This window comes from Triplophysa dalaica, chromosome 20 (assembly GCF_015846415.1).
Source record: "Triplophysa dalaica isolate WHDGS20190420 chromosome 20, ASM1584641v1, whole genome shotgun sequence".
Classification (NCBI taxonomy): domain Eukaryota; kingdom Metazoa; phylum Chordata; class Actinopteri; order Cypriniformes; family Nemacheilidae; genus Triplophysa; species Triplophysa dalaica.
Window position 1 is genome coordinate 5,805,394 of NC_079561.1, and position 20,707 is coordinate 5,826,100.

The following is a 20,707-nucleotide window of genomic DNA, read 5'->3' on the forward strand; positions in this document are numbered from 1 at the left end:
TACGGCAGAGTAAAACAAAAACAAATGCATATCATGAATATTTAAAACATTACTAGAGTATTTCTAATAATGATTTACCTTATTTGCCCAAACAAAACAGTAAGGATTATCTGGAGAAGGCTATCAATAAATTGTATATATTGTAATGTTTTTACAAAAATGTAGGAACAACAGAAAAAATGTTGAACCGCAGAATAACAAACATGTGATAACAGCTTTCCTGTAGCTAAGAGGTAAGAGCATTGCCTTAAGGTTGTGGGTTCGATCCCAGGGGATTGCAAATACCTATGTAAAATGTATAGGATTGAAGCAATGTAAGTCGCTTTGGATAAAAGCGTCTGCCAAATGCCTAAATGTAAATGTAATGTAAATGTGATAACTGTGTTGTTAATGAAAAATGTAAGCTTAATAAAGCACAATGGGGTACTGTTGTTAAATGCATTTTTTGTGAATAAAATCATATTTTCAAAATTGTGGCACCAGTTGAGTACAATTTATAAGTATAATGAACATCTATCTGATAGAAATATACAATTAATAGGAATATAGAATGGTCCTTACCTGAGGCATTATGAGTGAAGGTGAGCAAATGTTTCCAATTAATTCCGTCACAAATCGAGTGCCAAACTTTCAAAATTGAGCGATTAACAGCCGCGCAATAAATGTCTTTGAATTTATTGTTAACATTTACAGAGAAATGCAGTGTTGTACTATTTTAGCAAGGTTAATATTTTATTATTATCAGTAGTGATTGTTGTATGTTTTTATTTATTTTTGATGATGACCAGAGGGGCAATTTACACTGAGGTGCAATATCACTCTGAGACCATTTGAAACCGATATTCAATTCCTTGACGTAAACAACCATTTAATGATTAACTTTCATCAAAAACATAATATTCAGTGTCTTACATATTGTACAGAGCTGCCATTGCATAAATCCAAACCTCATATAAAATGAATAGAAAATTCAGCTCATATAAAAAAACAGCTCATATAATATTTAGCTTGACCTTCTGAGGTTGACAGTCAATATTTTCCGAATGTTACGATTCTCATTTCGCCGACCATTTTATAAAAATGACTTCCTTTTATAAGAGTTTCAGGCCCTATTTTGCTTCCTATTCATGGAAGTGACATATGCTATAATTTTTTCACTACGAAGACAAACGAGTCTGTTCAGTCTGTGATGGCCCTTGGGATGGGCTGACACATTCTGGCAAGTCTCTCCTCATCCTCACCGTCATAACTAATGACAACACAGCTTGGACTGATTACTTTTATTTCAACGGATCGGCTTCATCCCAAACAGTCTGAGATGTTTGATTTCATCCGTCCGATCCAAACTGGCTCTCTAAATCAGTACTGATGTTTCTGTCAGACATCTGCTGCAGAAGAAGCTTGTGTTGGACAGAAAGTACACATTCAAGTCTGATGAGCTACGTCAAGAGGGATGAACAGTTTTTTGCTTCCGTGAACTCATTAAAAAAACACGACAACATTTCTCCACCTACTATCATAGAAAGTTGATCAAGGAGGCGGAGCTTTGAATAGACTTCAAAATGCTCTCCTGTATGAGGTTTATACACAGCTCTCCGCCGTGTTAGCACAGATAAGCCTTCCTCTCAGTCTCACACAAGCAGGCAAATTGCCTGCAGAATGTGCCTAGCCTAACAAGGCGAGCAGCTCCGAACCTCTGGGGTCGCCACGGAGATGAGCTGTTCTCTCCTCCTGCTTCAGTTCTTATTTTCAGGGGTGAAAATACAGCATCCTAAGGAAGAGCGGGTTTGGTTACGTATTTATGAACTGGAAATGTCTCCCACAGCCAATTAAACCACTCTTCTATGCTCTGAGGTTTTAGGACTATGAGAAATGGGAGGCATGGAGAAAGCAGAGAAATAATAGGAGCTCTATCTAGACTTTACACAGACTAATAAGCTGAGGAAAAGCCGCAAACAGGCTAAGAGGAAGTGAGGGGGAAGCGAGGCCGAGAGAGAAGATCTGCTTCTCTGACAGTGCTGTGATAATGTGTTAGTGCTGGATGTATTAATGCGTAATGTGCGCGGGGAGCTGTCAGCTGCGACTACGTGATCCTGCCGGGATCGCTCACCGACACCTGGCCCGCACTACACCCCCGTGCGCCCTTTCTAGCGTTATCAATGTGTATGGTTGTGTTAAAGAGATAGACATAAATAAATAAAAATATTCTGTCACCATTGACTCATTCTAATAACCTTTCATTTAATAAAAGGCTTTAGGCAGGAGCCGTATTTGTCCATACGATGAGAGTGAATGGTGACTGCAGCCATCCCTGGTCACCATCTACTTTCATTGTAAGAAAAAAAACAGCTACTTCATCTCTTTATGTTTCCATTTGAGATAAAGTACAAGTTAGGCACAGTAAATGTCACAGTAAATGCTCATTTTTTAAAGTGATAGTACTTCAGGAAGAACTATTACTTTAAGCAGCACTGATAGGAGGATGGTGCCTTCCCATATCCCCTGCACATAACCGTTCTCCTCAACCTTCATTGTCACAGTTGCTGTAACGTTTCAAGATTGAGTCCCCAAAAACAAAGATGAACCTCGATGTGAACCACCACAGCTGACCTCCAACATACCCCCCCATCCTCCGCTGTTGTCATCCCTCACACAGCAAGACGATTCACTCTTTTGATGTAGTTCTTCAAAGGGCTTATTTGACTGCAGCTGTCTTCCTTCTTTACATGCATCAGTGTTACCCTTGAATAAAGAAAATCAGACACAAAAACTGATAACACACAGCTTTTCTGGTGGAACTCAACGGCAGTGTACTCTGCTTTCATACAATAGCAGACAGAAGATGTCAACGTGTTCGTATGTGTCCTTGTAGCATTCCAATGGTGAGTCCCTTTATTCTTGTCTGACCTGAGACCTGTGAAGGCAGAGGGCTACCATCGTTGGCTAGGCTAGCAGAACTACATTAGTTCAGTGTTAATACACTGCCAAACATATCTATCGGGGCAAGGTTTATCCCTTTGTGAGCTTTTCTGAGCTTTAACCCAATGGAATGCCTTAAATCCCAGCAACAGCCTCAGATCAAAGTCTAAGAGAAGATTAAATACGACATGCGTGCGTTCAATATCCGAAAGAAGAAAGCGTGTGTTAGTGTGGCTAGAAAGAGATAGCAACTGAGCTAATTCAAATGCAACCTTTGTGTCTGTTGGGGACTAAAATGTGTGTCAAATAGGACGTGTTATAAACCTGCAACCTTGGATTTTAAGCAAAGAAAACAAGCGAATAATTATTAAATAATAATAATAAATATTAAATCTATTATGAAGTAAAGGTACACAAAAAACAGTATTTTGTATTTAAATGGTTAGGATATTCCCTTGTGTCATATATCACACGTGGTTTCCAGGGTGTCGCTATGTGGTTGCTAAGGTGAACCTTCATGATGCTATGCAGTTATCTGGATGCTCTTTATGGTTGCTAAGGAGCTGGCCAAGTCAAAAAAATCAGACCCCCATAGCTCAGGTTCCTCCTTCAATGCAAGTCTTTATTTCTCAGGGATAGGGGCTCATTAAAATTCCTAATTAAGCGGCACTAATTAATAGCATGGCTCTCTAATAAATACTGTTCACCACATTCAAAACAGCTGCTTTGGGGAGAGGACAAGGGTTAATGATAAAAAAACGGCATCCCATCCTTGTTTTTAAGGCCACGCAGCTTACATAATGATCTTTTCTCACCCTGCTCTGTGTTACTGCAGCACTATGATGCAATGATGAAAATAGAAATGTTTGTTTTGGCTAAAAGCAACTTAAATAAACCCAACCCAATCAGCAGGCACATTTGACGCTAATAAGTTTCTTTTCCTTCAAGCAACTCCAACACATTCAAAACACACACACACTTTTGAGGTGGTAATCATACATTCTGGAAGTAATATACATAATATACAGTCCATCTGAAGAGACAATAATGATATTTCAAGATTTTTTGCAGCTGTAACACAATGTAATCCAAGCAGCCACAAAATAAGACGCTTGTAAAAGCAGCACGGAAACGCAAATATATGTGTAAAACTTTTATTAGCTTGTTTTACTGCACAAACATAGCTTTGTGCAGAATAGCAGAGGTGAATCTGACTCAGCTACTGTGCGGCTAATGTCTATATCAAGTCTGCTCTAAGGACCGGGATGTGAAAGAAAATGAGAACAGTATTTTAAAGAAATCTTTCTCGCAGTTGCTGGGCTCTCTTCCACCTGTGTGTTCCAGGAGAGCATTAAAACACTTAAAGAGACGTAAAGAGCTCCAGAGAGGGTCAGGTGAAGCATCTCTTTGTCATCAGAACACCGCTGGCTGATGGGAAGAACCGGTCTCTCCTGCATTAACCTGAGACAGGTTGGGCAGATGCAGACCAACTATTCTGTTCCATGAATACTGCGTAGAACTGTTTTTGTGCACGTTTGTGTGGATCAGTGTAAATGCCTTTCTATGCTCATACTTCTGCATGCTTGAATTGAAAGCACACAAAGAGAGAAGGCGCCATGTTTCAGGAACGGTCATAAAAAACGGACATCATTAGAAAAAACTAAGAGTGTTTAGGTTGAAATGGTAATTTTTGTTTCATTCTGTGAACTACTAACAATATTTCTCTAAATTTGCATGTTTTTGCAGAAAATTAAACTGGAGAAACAAGTGAAAAAATACAAAAATATGCTCTGTATTTTTACAGATCTAAAATAATGCAAAGAAATTAAGTTCATATGCCCCTTTATGCAATGAAACAGTAATATTTGTACCAGGGCTGGGCCTCCAATTTTTCCTGGGCTCCTCCAAAGTATCAGCTGACAATTTAAATAATAAACATGTATTATCTAGGAAATAATGATCTGTCAATTTAATAACAGAAAAATGTAAAACTAATGCATGCGATGAAATTTGATTATCTATCTGCCCAACCAGAATATGTAATTACCCCCCATTTGAGTCAGCCTAGTACCGGGCCTGATTTGTACATGTATTTAGGAAATAATAAATAATTTTTTCAGTCAATATATACTGAAAAGCAGAATTTTTAAATGACAATTTTAATGATATTACTATAATATTCTATTATTCTATTTGTATTAACATCTACATTTAATCATGTAGCAGATGTTTTTATCCAAAGCGACTTATAGTTGCGATAAACAATGGAAGCACTAGGAACAACATTAGTGAACGTGACCTATTTGTCAGGTATGGTGACCCATACCCGAAATGTGACCACTGCATTTTACCCATCCAGAGAGTGCTGAATACACGCACAGCAAGTGGTGGACACACGGTCACCCGGAGCAGTCGCTCGCTATCACTGCAGCGCCCGGGGAGCACAAGGGCACCTCAGTGGTTACCCGCCAGCCCTGAGGATCGAACCGGCAACCTTCTGGTCACGAGTTCGACTCTCTAGGACAACAAAAAGCATAAGTGCAATAAAAAAATAGTCTCGTATAGCCTACCACAGTATACAGAGCTAGGTTTTTTTTGAAAGAGTAGAAAAAAGAGCTCTAGGTTATGGAACAAAGCTCCAGTCTAGAAACACTAGCGTCTTGTGAGGAAACAGAAAACGATAAGGAGAAAAGGAGGGGAAAAAAGAGGACAAACTGCAGCTTATTATCCAGAGATAGACAAGGAGGGCAGTGGTTGTGCTGCTGGTGTGTGACGGCACGTCTGGCTGTGAACTACACAAACAGGAAGCTGAACGAAACAGTCAATAATCATTATCTGGCACTGCTAGCGCACATATTTTAATACTAGATTACATTCGAAGGTTGTTTTCCCAGGTACAATATAATCGCACACAATCAGCTGTGATTGTTTCCTCAAGTTGTCTTTATGATTTACTGAATGTGTTGAATTTGTGAAGCAATCTACAGCCTTCACATAACAACGGACACAGCAAACGTACTGCACAGATGCAGTAAACACATTGTAACCTTTATGCGATTTAATTAGAAGTATTTATTGTAACACCAACAACATTACATTAAAGCGAAGTAGGGGTTAAAAAGAACAATGTATTACTAAGGTCAAACGCATGAATAGATGAATAAGTTGTAAAAAGCATCTCCCGGCTGGTATTAGAGGCGAGAGTGTGGAAAATGTGCCTGTCCTGCTGTAATCTGCCTTATCTCGCTTCAACACTGCATCCGTCCCTTCAAAAGGCAGCTCAACGGGACACAGAGGGAGAGAACAGAGACACTAAGTAGAAGAGCGAGAGAAAGAGATTTGTATGAGAAGTATTCTCACTCTCCAGGGGATAAATGGCAGAATGAAGGCTCTGGTGATTGAACGGAGACTAAAACTCCTGATTTCATATTCACGTCGAGTGTTTTGTGTGCATATATTTTTTCAGCGCTGCTATAAGACAAGACGCAGCAATAAGCCACACAGACAGTTGAGATATAAACTGTTAAGCTTAAGCCCAAGTTTAAAGGGGTCATATGACAAATATTTTCGTTTGTTTTATATGTAATGCAATGTTTATACACGATTTTTAGTAAAAAATGCTGTATTTCCACATACCGTTCATGTTTGTGTATCCTTTTTGCCCTCTTTGAAACAAATATTTTTTACAAATCTCATTGCTCGAAAAAGCAAGGTGTGCTATGATTGGCCGGTTAACCAGTGCATAGTGATTGGTCGAATAATGCAAGTGTGTGACGGAAATGTAAGGCCTCTTACCATATTTGGAACATCAGCTTCCAAAGCAATTGTACTGACAGGTACACCCACCTTACTTACGTATACATTTGTGTGGTCTTAATCAAATCATACCACGAACTGAGGTAGATTTGTGGGGGTGTGGTTACACGAGACGAGGCGAGGTGAGGTCTGGGTGAGCATTCGCTTTTAGATACAATGCATCTTTTTTTCAGAAACTTAAATATTTGCAATTCTAGGTGTCTATTACATGCATGGGCAACTTATAACACACCAAAGACACAAACAACACGTATTCGTACCATATGACCCTTTAAGATATTATACATTTCTATTGGAAATGTATGCACGTTTTTAATGTTCTCATTAGTTTTACTATTCACATGTGCACGGAAAAGTTTTTTTCACGCATGGAAAAGCTATTTCTTTGCATGAGCATTCAGTTCTGCATCAACCTGTTTTCAGCCAATCACCTAAGCCGTTACTGACACAGATGTGATAACAAAGCTAAGCATTTTTACTGTTTTCTACATAAAATCATGCTACACAAAGTAGAGAACCTTATATAACTTTGATATCTTTAATATTGGCTGAGTAAGACCATGTCATTGACTGAATTCATAGTGAAATAATGGTTGAAATCAAAGTTTGATGCTTGTTATCTCAAAATTATATTTTCACAGAAAACCGGTTCATATACAATATAGGCTTTTTTAAAAGCCTGAACAATGGTTACGTTTGCAATATACATGCCCCTCTACATATATATATTCATTAGAAGACAAATAAACACCATTAATATAATACAATAGAATCAGACTGGAGTGTGTTAGCATGGGCCGCAGCGCATCTTTTACTCTTTCCTGACTGGCTTTTCAACTAGGAGAGAATGTTGCGAAAAAAGGAGCTTTAAGAAAAAGACTATGATCGATACCGCGAGATCAAGGACTTTCTGCTTCCAGAATTCATTTCGAGAACCCCATTACTGAAGTCGAAAGTGTCGATTCGCTCATTATGCTATAATTGTGTGCTGGTGAACAGGTCCAGACTGTGCAGTAGACACCACCTAAGCTAAATTTAGGCTTGGAGCGAGGAACCACATTGTTCATGCTGCAGATGGAATAAGTAAGCCGAGGGGCCTGCGTTGATGAGTGTGAATTGAGTCTCCTGTCACGCAGTGAGGTGAATGTGTTGTGCGGAGCGTCTCCGCCAACATGGGGGTGGAACAGGGTGAGCGAAAAACTCATTTGCACGAGTCAGGTCTGGCTAGTTGCCATTGTTGGTGGCTGTGGATCTCAGTGGCCATGGAGATGTCACCAGGACCCTGTGCCCAAATAACAAGTTATGATGAAAAACGATCAGCCAAACAGAACGTTAGTTTGCAACTCACGTCTCTAATAAGGGAGGCAAAGTAGACCGTATCGCACAACAAAACTTTACATAAAAACTTAAAGGGTAAAGAATGTCAAATATCTGAGGCATAAAACACCAGTTTTTGGATAGCATTAAATGCCACTATTGCCACATAAATGATGCTTTTAACCTTTAAACCCAAAGCAGACTTCTCAAAACTCATCTTTACCTACATTAACCACAATAAATCAACCATTTTTGAAAAAAATTCTTTCCTTGTCATCTAAGATGGATCACATTTACTGCACAAACAGCACATCCCCACGGTACATTGAGAGTTGCTTTACTATTGACTGAGATGTCTTTTCAGAGAGATCATAAATCAAACTGTTTCTCATGGCTACATCAACCGCAATGCGCTGAAATGCACGTCGGCTTTGACATTAACCACGCATGTGCCGCTTCGTAATCTGAGAACCGCTTGATAAAAAGGCAGAGACGGAAAGAAACGGTCCACATGTGCCCGACCGGCTCAACACCTGAAGTTTCAGCGAGTAAAGGATTTGAAAGAAATGAGCCATACTTCCCTAGTGAAGGAACACAGTTTCAGCCGTCAATAACGGGACAAACATATTGATTCCTCCATTAAGCAGCTTCCCATGATACCCCGAGGTTAAAGTTTTTCCTCCCCCGCTCTTCTGTAGAGCAGAATAATCTCATTTAGACAACAGATACTGACAGTTTCAGCCTCGACGGAGAGTGTAAGTAGTAGTCGTGCTTTAAGATGTGAATATTTGATGCGCAGATTTGACCTGCTCCGTGCTGCGGGCATTCATGACTGGTTTTCATCAGCCGGGTCAGGCTGGAGATGAAGGGAGCAAGTAAAGAGACCGCTCCTGGCAATCGCAGTAATTCCAGACGTGCTCTGCACACATATGATCAATCCCTCCATTGATCAATCGGCCCGACCCGACGCTCCACCGCACCGCTGCCAATCCACACAGGTTTCAGCCTGAAATGAGCCCGACGCGCAGCTCTTTCTCTCACTGACTGACTCAAACAGCTGGAGATTCTGTTTACCCACTGGAGCTCAATATTATCAGAGCACCCACGCTCCCCTGCTCATCTTTTAAACGGGGCACCTGTCTGTTTTTTTATTCTCGCTTTTCCTCATACCCTGTGCCAATGGAGCAGAACCCGCTGAGAGCCAGTGGCTCTATTTTTAATTCCCTGGTCGATCCCGAGACTAAGCAGAGTCCCTCTAGGGTAAGTCAGTTCACGCGGCGGCCATATTGGAAAACGCCCTCAGGCTGCTACAGTATTTCAAGTCATGCAACTACAGCTTCAACAAAAATATTTTTTACACCATTGCCAAATAAAACAGGTATATTTGATAACATTTGTATTATAAATCGTGCTTTGCCGTGCATAAAAATATACATTACACCAAGAGTTAACCAACAGCTCTTTAAGCTCTTATTGGGAAGGACTTCCCTTCCTGCCTCATAATGAGCTCAAAATGTGACTGGCTACTTATGTAACAACCGATTCATTTCTCTCCTATTTCTTACCTAACATGTCTCTCACCCATCACCCCTCACAGTCAGCTACCATCTCATGCCTGCTTCCCAGGGGAAACGCCATCCGTCCGTAATCTGTGCCCCATGATCCCGGTCGGCCAGGGGACATAGAAACCCCGATAGCCACCGCATCAATATCATAAGCACAATAGCTACTGGCCATTAATGCCCCGCTGTGCAGCAGAACTTTGACTGCTTTAACACACTGGGATGTTGTGGTCTTTTGTGCGTTCCTGAATGGAGACTGGTAGGCCAGAGCTCTCATTCACAGCTCTGATCAGTTCCTGGTCGACATGTGCGGTAGCTAATTACAGCTCTTTGAAAGCTTTGTACGTCGTGTTCCACCGGCACGCGGAATTTACGGCTCACGCTGGTCCCGGTCCGCAGCCACGGAGGCTGTTTAATAACAGACCGCATTTCGTACATAACTTATCATTCACGGGAGGAAATTGATTGGAATGTAAAAGATGAACGGTGTGGAAAACACAAAACACACAAACGCACATTTCTGTATCTCACGATCTATGCGCTCCAGCATTCATGAATATGGTAATATGGTATTCTTTGATAAAAGAGACGTAAATGTTGCATAAAAAATAGTTCAAAATGAAAACATGTGTGCGAAATATGAAAGTGCTTGTTTATACTGTTATTTCAGAAAGAGAAGCATACTTCATGTTGTAAATACAACGCATGAAGAAGTCTCTTCGTAGTAAAACGAATCATGTCTTTTTTAACCCTCCTGGTATGTTTGGGGTCAAACTGAACTTAAAGCCACTTCGACATCTAATTATATTTTTAAACCTTGAGTCTGCGAGAAAATGATAGATGATGATGGTAACATAAATATATGAAAGCAATTATGCTTTCTATTTTATTATATATACATTTATATGCCTTCTGAAAAAATAATATCTGAAAATATGAAAATAATATCGTAAAATAACCGAAAACATAATATTGTTTTTATATATTTATGTTATTATCACTTAAATGTATTTTCATGCATTTAAATGTATCTTGTTATCAAGAAGTTTTAAAATACAATAAGATGTATATAATACATACAAAATATTTTTTTATATATTAAATAAAATGTTTTAATTTTCAACAATTTCACTAACAATTTCAATTTGAGTACTTTATTATATATTAAAACATTTGTGGGGTCAATATAACCCCACATTTTAAATCATTGCAAAAATTTGCACATATCAGGAGGATTAAACTAATGCTGAAATATGGAGTCAAGGGGTTTGGACAAACTAGTAAAAATTATAAGTAGCAGACTGTAGAAAATGCAGTCTTCTGACATGAAAGGGTATGACATTGTGCTACATTACTTATTTAGTTTTTTTTTCAAATCCATACAGGTTTAGGTCCATACGTGACTTACCACATGGGCCTCTGCGCATCACCTTGATGCGTCTCTGTGAAATGCATTGGGCTTTCTCCAGCTCACACTCATTGGAATACGTTGATGAGTCTGACCCGCACACCGGCGCCACCACAGTTGTACATGAAGTCTTCTTACACACGCAGTCTCCTTTAGATGGGTCAGCCGGGTCTCTTTCACACACCGCTCCGAAGCCACACAGCTTCCCACGGCAACCTAGAGAAACACAGACAGATATATGTGAAACCTCATGTGATAGAATGTTCAAGAAGTCATATAAGGGCTGAACAAAACAGGTTTGTAAAAAAGCATGGCAACAATTAGTCAACGCCTGACCTTAAGAGCTCCTGTGTGAGGAGATGTGCAACATTAGTTATTTTCACATTCAGAAAGAATGGGAGCACTGTTTCAAAGCTTGACTTGTCACTATTTGTACACCGTTCAATGTTGTTATACATTCACATGACTTTTGTGGAACAATTTGAGCCACATAAGGGTGAGTGAACAAGTTTTTGAGTGAACTGTCTCTTTAACACACAACCTTTAAAGTTCCTGTCTAAGTAGATGCTTAGCATTACAGTTATTTTCGCATTCAGAATCAATACAAGCGGCGTCTCAAGACGAGCACTCTGCTGGGAAGACCTGCTCTTTGATGAGTGATCTTACAAACACACCTCGAGTCGTCTCTCTCTCTCTCTTTTTTACTCTGTCTTATCACAGACAACCAGAACAGGTCCAGAATCGGGTGGCATGACCACTCGGCATGCTTGAGGATATGTCTAGCTGTTCCTGATCACTGACTTCACTTTATACAGACACACACAAATGCATAAAAACACACACTCACGCATACACATCTTTCTGATACTGACAGGTGAGCATCTGTGTTAACTCCTCTGAGACCGTATTTTATATTCTCCTGCTCTTCTGTCTCATGAACGCTATCTAAACACACTCCCACAATCTCCTGGGGCAGAGTCCGCTAAGGCAAGCACCCAAAGTTGACTGGCAGCCATCAGAAAGCGGCTAGCTACTGTACACATATGACTTGTGTGTACGGGTGCAAGGTGTACGGGGAGCTGCACTTGAACATGGCTGTTCCGACATGCACACACGCTCACTTGTTGTTTTTACAGAGTGCCTGTCACCTCTGTGGCTGTTTGAGATTCACCACAGTAGAGGGCCGGCTCTTTGTTGATTCATAAGTAAATAACTTCAGGACAACGTTGTAAAGACACAAAAGCCTTGAGGATCTCATTGGATTGGGGATGCAAAGGGCTCCAGCATGTCCTGGAAGCGAGAACAATATTTAACTTGCCAGTTGTTACACTTTGAAACATTAATTTTATGAGAAATAAAAAACTAATGTTGAGACAATGAAATGGTTCATGTAGCTTAGCTGGTGGAACATTACATTAGAACCGTATCATAAGCAGTCATGAGTTCGGTTTCTAGATTATGAAAAAAAATTAAATTCACTTTGGAAAAAGTATCTGGCAAGTGCATTAATGTCCTTTATATGGAGAAAAAAATCTATATATTAACTGTCAGTATGTTAAATCATTTCATATCTAAAAATATTAATTATCTATTCAATTAAAAGTATTGAAAAATACATCCATTTAAATTCATATATTGAAAATAACAAGCAATTGGTTCAAATATATGAAAGTGTATTATTTATTGTGCATTATATTTTCTAGTATATTCCCTTATATTTTGTTTCGTAAGAGATAACATAAATGTGAAAATATACTACGAAGATAAATAAATTGAAATAACCCCTAATATTACATAGCTGATGGCAAGTTCTTCTACAATATAATATAAATTTTTATGCAGACAAAGTTTTACATTTAGCAGACGCTTTTATCCAAAGAGACTTACATTGCTATACCCTATACATTTTACATAGGTATTTGCAATCCCCTGGGATCAAACCCATAACCTCACGTTGAAAAACACAATGCTCTTACCACTGAGCTACAGGAAAGCATAACGATGTAATGATCGAAAAATTTATGTATTCTACCATTAAAAAACAGCCACAAACAACGCTTGCACAATGACTCTGTCACATCCCCTCAATTTCCCACAATCCCTATATCAATGATTGTGGACTATGTGAAGCGTACAGAGAAGTGAGGTGTTTAAACTGAGTGCCTGTCAAGCATTATCAAATATAGATGTAATAATGGAGCAGGCTCCCTGAATCTAGAGTCATTCTCAGAATGGCCGGCTACTCTGAGCTTTATGAAAAACACTCTATACTACAGCACACAACCCTGCTAAATAAAGAATGTGTGACAGGTGTTGAGTATATGCATATTCATGTCTCAATAATGCATATGCATGTGAAACATCTAATACTTAAAGCTTTTTGAAGGTGGGGCTGAATCATTTTACATTACATTTTAGGATAAAAAGAAATGTAAGTTGCATTGGATTAAAGCATCTGCCAAATGCATAAATGTAAATGTAACCATTTTGTATATTGTATGGTTTTCCCAGCAACAGCTGTGCTTACAAGCACCTTATTCTGATGAATATTTCACTCAATTCACACTCTCCAGTAAACAAGCCATTTGCAAGAGTATACGTTGTTGTCGAAGGTGTTGTATCACATGCGAACAGCGTTCCTTAAGAACATCTAAAGCACACTTCATTGATTTTTACACTTGAATGACACTTTTGTCATAAATAAAGTACATAGGCAGCATGCTGTCATTTGCATATCAAATTAGTGATTTGCAGCCTTCAACTATTAACAGATTTAAGCAACGATCCAAGATTAGACAGACGCAAGAATGTTCTTTCACGGCTCACTGTTTACATTGAGCTCAGAAAAAAACTGTATGCATGTTGAGACTGGAATCATTTTTCATTTACATTAATAAAGTAACGATGTGCCCTGACCAGAGACATTTCGATAAAGCGACAATTGCTAAAAGCTTGGTAGAATACTCCCGTCGCTTGTGAAATCTCATTAGTCCAAAATCCTGCTGCACACAACTGCACATTTCATCTTCTAATTGGCTACAATTGTGTGAGAATGCTGTGCACCAGTTTTGCATTCCGTGTGGACGGACAAACACGTTAGAACATTGTTTCAGACGTCACCTGCGATCCAACATGCTTGATTATATATTCAGTAGGTGTCTTTGTTTTCATAACCTGCGTTGACACTTATGGAAGTGTTAGCATGGTATTTCTGTGACTACACATCTCTTTTGTGACCTCATTCTATGCATTTTGAGCTTCACGCTCATTTTCCAGCCACAGCCATGCCACAGGCATGAGCGCTGAAAACACGTTGCCATGACGACAGCCCAAGAATCAATGGGGAAAAGACGATGACGGTTTTACAATGGACCAAAGGTGTGATTTAAACGTGAGAATGGCAGCTTGATGATTCAGATACAGTATGAGCTTTGCGCAAGATATTTTTAAATGTAAAGATAAACAAAGCTAACAGGTTAACTAATAGGATTTCGCTACAGTAGTCCTCATTATTATTTTAATTTAATATTAATAATAATCAACTTTATTTGAATAATGATAAACTATGGTATTAAAATATGTAACGCCACAGTTACATGTTACATGGCAGAATCATCTAGTTACAGCATCCCTAAGTAGGAGCTTACCAGATCATGTTAATACCCTGACCCCTTGGTACCGCTACATAAACGACTAAGAAAAAATAGCTTGTTTGTGTGAGTAAGGAGACTAGAGTCTCCTGGGAGATGTCCACTTTTTAGAGATGTGATTCAACAAATCTCATTTATAGCACGACCATCAGGGATACGTGCGATACCTCTGCTCTGTACATGAGAAATGAAGAAATACCCTTGAGAGCATGACTGCAGAGAGCAGGCAAACATGGTTTAAGCTTTAGTCTATGTAACACTGATAAGATCACACAAACAGACAGAGAGAGAGAGAGAGAGAGAGAGAGAGAGAGAGAGATGGGTTTCTAGAATAAGCAGACTCCAATATAACAGGTTGTACGTAAATCTCTGAGGCTTCCTATACAGATCTCCCAGTGTTTACAGTCTGATAAAGTTATCGACTGGTCTACACTGCGCTCACACATGCATACATAAACACACTGTGAAGATCTTGCGGCGCACTACGCCTGCTGCTGAGACTGCAAAGAAAAACTAAGGATTCAAGTTTTCTGCAATCCAATGATGTAAACTCCCTGCTAGGGTTCGGTGGTGTATCATCATTAAAGAAGTATCACGGTAATTATCATCACAGCTCAATGAGGATGAAATATCATTTAACATGGTAAACATAAAAGAGAAAACCATCAAACGACATTCGCAAAACAGACTAAATCTAAGTACATTTTTTGGAAAATCTTGTTATTTCTTAGTTTTTCAGATCTGAATGATTTGAATTTAATACTAGGGCTGTCAAACGATTAATTGCGTCCAGAATTAAAGGTTGTTTACACATTAAATGTCTCTGTACTGTGTATATTAATTTTGTGTTTATAAACATGTGCACATATATATAAATATTCAAGAAAAATATAAATCTAAAAAATCATAAACATTTATATGTCTAATTTAAATAATTGGTAAATATAAAAATTACATGTAAATATTTCCGAAATATGTATACATGAATGTGTGTGTGTTTATAAATACAAATTAATAGGCACGGTACAAACACATACATAATGTAAACACTTTTATTCTAGACGCGATTAATCGTGATGAATCGTTTGGCATCCCTATTTAGTTCATATCTGGTACTAAATGTGTTAACTACAAATTATTTACATTAAATCGGCTGTCTAGATAATCTGTCTCCCAGTAGTGTTTATTTATTGTTCTTAGTATCAAGTAAGTAGTACAATCCTAAAAAGAAAGGTGCTTCTTGATGCCATAGAATATTGTTTTTTGTCTAAAGGACCCTTTAACATCCGAAGAATCTTTCACAAAATGGGAAAAAAGTCTTCACATTATGAAAAAGTTAGAAAGAGATGGTTCTTTGAAGAACTTTTGACCTGATTGGTTCTATGTGGAACCAAAACTTATTCTTATATGGCATTGCTGTGAGGAACCTTTTAAGCACCTTTACTGAGTGTTACCAAACATGCCAAAACATGGTTTTTAACATCTTTCATAGTCCCTTGTTTTCATTACATTAAAGCTAAAATGAAATAAGAAATAAACCACAACAACCACAACTCAAATATAAAAGCTGGTATTATTTTGTTCTTTAAAAGCTATAGATAGTACAGTGGGCAAGAGTAGGTCAAACCTATTTTCTATTGATTTTCTCAATATCCACATACAAAAGCCCAATCAATTCTTTCCGCTCGCTTGCTGCCGCCGGTTTGAGGCCTTGACCCAGCTTAAACCTCCCCGAACTTATTTACCAGCTTCAAGTCTTGGTTAAAACTCTCCCACACATCTCAGGCCAAGGGTAAAGGACATGGATAAGTGCCAACAGAACGAATGAGGTATTGAAAATAAAAGGAATATATACACAAAAACTGCCTTTTTTTGTTAAGTTGTGTTAACAGTAGCCACCTGCATGTAGGAGAGCCCAGTGGTCTTTCAAAAGACTCAGAAGTCTCGGAAAGCTAAATCCATGATGGAAAGGGCACGGAGAGCATTTCTGAAAATATAAAGAGCCTTTGGCTCGGTCCGCACCTGCCGAGCTCTCGATATTAAAAATGGAAAGCGGAGGGAGGCCGTGTTCTGTCACAATTTCATCTCCAGCACAAAAGAAAACAGCCGTGCTATGAAATGATTACAACTTCCTGAAATATACATGAATAAGTCACTAGGATCTGGCAGCGAGGCTACGCAAGATTCCATTATTTAAGCCGTCCGGGGAGAGAAAGTATTGGAGTCTTTCTCATACACTCAATATGAACACGCTTTCGTGCACATCCTCCTTTCCTCCCAGAGTTCTCTCTGATCTACGCGGCATTCCAACCTCTTCATTATTGGCTTCCAATTCACTTAATTTTCTTAAATTTCATTTCCCCAACTCAGCCTTTTTCCAACTTACCGTTTTCCTCCACCTCTCCCGCATCAGCCTCTAGGATCTTTTTACCTTCAAGTTCAAAGATGAGAGTGAAGCAATATTGAAACGGGAAAATGAAGGATTGAGAAAAGAGTTTATATTAATGTAAATGTCTCCTGTAGTCTGTTTTATGAAGTGAGATATTGCGGTTTGGAGAAAAGGAGAGGTGGGGGCATAACACTGTTCAATAATAGAGTGGGATGGGGGTCTGTGGCATGTTTTCTGGACCAAACCCAAGCTATAGCCAGATGGCTTCACGCTACACCCACAGGAACACCAAAAGAGCTCTGATATCATCCACAAATGTGCTAAATTACACTACACTGTTTTGCAGAAAACTGTAGCCAAAATCCAAATGTTTTTTTGTCCCCACAGTTTTTAATAATCATGATCAAGTATAATTCCTAGCATGTTATTATTTGCTCCTTGGAGGATGTTTTCCATTTATTTTCTCAGTTTGGTCTGAAATAAGTCATTGTGATCCAATGCTTTCCAATTTTTGTGACTTATTGAGGAACAGCATGCTATTAAAAGGAACAGTTATTTGAACAGAGAAAGATATCTGAAAGAATGCTTTTAACTACACAGTTCTTGGCCACCAATGACTACCATAGTAGGAAAATTGCTTTACGCATTTCTTTGTTCTGTTGAACACAAAAGAAGATATTTTGAAAAATGTAGAAAATCAAACGGTTCTGGGGCACTTTGGACTATGTGTTATGTTTCCTACTATGGAAGTCAGTAGTGGTCAATGACTGTTTGGTTACAAGCATTCGTCCAAATATCTTTCTCCGTTCTCATCAGAACAAAGAAATGTATACAGATTTGGAACAACTCTAGGGTGAGTAAATGATGACAGACTTTTATTTTTGAGTGCACTGTTCCTTTAAATCTGGTTGGCATTTTGCCATTTAAGAGACCAAATAAATCTGATCCAGTCATTGCTGAATTTGCATGCTTGAAAATGGTCCGTATGATTCATATACCCAGGGGAAAATCTGTGACCACGCCCTAATGTCAGGGTGGAGGTCAGCAGCTATGACCTACAGAGGGTTGGGGTTCAGAGTCAACCACAGGACCAATGCGGGAGTACCCCTCTGTGCCAGTAGTCCAGCCAGACAAAGAATTGCCTACCCCACACCCAACCCTTCTCCATCTCGCGCAACACCCTGATCGATAACCACGCTGCCGATCGATACCTCCACAAATCACTTCATTTTCTCTTTTTCTTTCTTCTGCACTCGCACTTACATCTGGTAGAGAGAGAAAGACTGAGAGAGAGAGAATTGGCTGCCTGTGTGGTATGTGACCTGCCCTCTTAACCAAAGAACAAGTACAAAATAAGACCCATTAAAATCCACCTAGTATTTCACGATGAAAGACCTCGTTTAAGCTACTGTCATCCTTTCTTATTTTTTCTGTTCCTTTCTCGCTTAATAACTCTGAAAGGTAAGTGCAGCATACGATAGGGCTTTTTCCAGAAATCAAAGCGAACCACAATGTGCATCAATCAAACTCAAGCCATCTGTCTTCTGCCGAGTATTTATATAGCAAAATCCAATACACGGAGCTCTCTCGGGTTCACAGAAGTGAATTTACGCAGAAAAATGCAAAATGTGCCCGTGTACCGACGGTCAAGAGTTTTGCTCTCTGAAAGCCTGCATGAAATAATTTGGCATCAGAGTCCCCTTTGGCTTTTATGCTCTCTAATTCCTATTATTGCCATGTGCATCTGTTATTATGTTTTTCGCAGCTTATCTAACCTTAGTAGTGCATAGCATAACGTTATACAGAATGCACAAACTGTCACGTACACGAGCCGTGTCCCTCTAAAACATTTTTGTCATGTGGTGATTCCATTCCTCTTCAATTTGCTGAATTCTTCCCTTCTCCAGCCAACTACATGATGAGGCATAAACACACGGTGATTTATGGTTGTGAAATAGCTATGTGCTGTTAATTTACGCTCGCATCAATAAAGCTGTCCATCTGTATGGCTGAGGAGTGCCTTTCAGCGAGCCGAAGTCACGTATATGGAGAAGAGTCTGATGACACCCATACTCCGTGCTTCTCACAGGGTTCGAAGGGTTAATACAATCCTCCACCGCCTCCGGCGTGACATCCCTCTCCACGTCCATCCGTTCATCTGGCTTTTATTAGGACCAGGCGAGTGGGATTTGTCAGAGAGGGGCTTTAGCTAATGATATCATTAAAAAACAACAGAGTGTCTGGGAGGGGGACGTGTGTACGATCTGAGCAAGCGAGAGAGAAGATCATAGGCAGAACCATCGGATGAAGGCCGGTGCGTCATCAACTTCAGTTCAGAGCTCGGCTTCAATCGCCAACCCGCCACAGCCTCTGACGCAGACCATCCCAGCAGGGCATATTAAAGCCAATTACCATGGTGAAGAAACACCGCCTGTCCACCGTCCACCCTTTCGCTACACCATCCCCTACAACTATCCTTCAGTAGCTCTTGGCAGCGCGCTTCAGCACTGTCCACGGTTCAGTGACAGCTGCGAATGGGGGTGCCTCAATTCCCTGACAGGTTTCCATCATGTAGAGAACAGATGGAGATCTACACCCCCATTATACCAGCTACACTATCAATCCTCTGTTCTCTACTTGCGAGAGCGAGTTAAAGAGAAAAAGAGGGTCAGAGAGCGGAGAAGGCTAACACCTGTCTGACCAGCAAAAGATCTGAACTCGCTTTAAAAAGTCCTCTTGCTGAGTTTTGCCTTCATTCTGTCATCATTTACTGACGCTCATTTCATTCAAAACCTTTAGTTTTTCTTATGTGGAGGTCAAGAGAAGATATTTTGAGAAATGTCTCAGTGGTTAATGTTTACGTAGAATAGGAGTCAATGGGGGCCACCGTGGTTTGGTTACAAACATTCTTCAAAAGTTCATCATTTATGTTCTTCAGAAGAAAGAAAGTCCCACAGGTTTGGAGTGACATGAGGATGACTTAATAATGAAAGAATCTTCATTTTTAGATGGATTATGACTTTAACATAAAGAACAAAGAAAACATCTACGTGTTAGTTTAGTTTAAGGTACCGTAAGTGTACATATTGTGATATGATACTGATGTGACTCATTACTTTAAATGCATTAATGTGAACTAATTTTAGACACTTTATTAAAAATGAAATGTCTAAGATAATTAAATCATAAAAAGTTCAACATCACCGTCCTACATGATTTAGAAAACCCTATACGTCCTGTAGAACCCTTTCAAAGCTTCTCTTATCCATTTATCAGCATTTTCTGTCCTAGCACCTCACACCAAATTATATTCAAGGTTGATTAATAAAATGCATTACTGAGGGACAATTCTAACCCCCTTCCTGTTATAGCTCAAACCTGTGATTGAAAGAAACATTTCCCAGCATTCCGCTTGCACTGCCAACCACTCCAAATAAATCAAAGGATGGCAGTGAAATGGAGTGGAATAAGAAGTAGACCAGCTGAGGTCCTGCGCACCGAGTAAACATAACAGGCTTTCAAAAAAGTAACCCAACGTAGAGTCTTTCAAAGACGGGTCAGGGGGGAAGATTCACTGAGGTGTTTGCTTGTCGAATGGACAGGTGAAGATTGGAGGTCTCAAGGGTCTCCGTAGAATCAATGTTGG

At 39.4% G+C, this 20,707-nt stretch overlaps 1 protein-coding gene across 10 annotated transcripts in view; it reads right to left on the reverse strand.

The window, feature by feature from the left end:
* agrn (agrin) overlaps positions 1 to 20,707 on the reverse strand; it is a 201,025-nt gene that overhangs the window by 76,621 nt on the left and 103,697 nt on the right. For all 10 annotated transcript variants that reach the window (XM_056733757.1, XM_056733749.1, XM_056733750.1 and 7 more), the window contains one exon: positions 11,023 to 11,238. In XM_056733757.1, the coding sequence (XP_056589735.1) occupies positions 11,023 to 11,238 (216 nt within the window). The remainder of the gene's footprint in view (positions 1 to 11,022; positions 11,239 to 20,707) is intronic.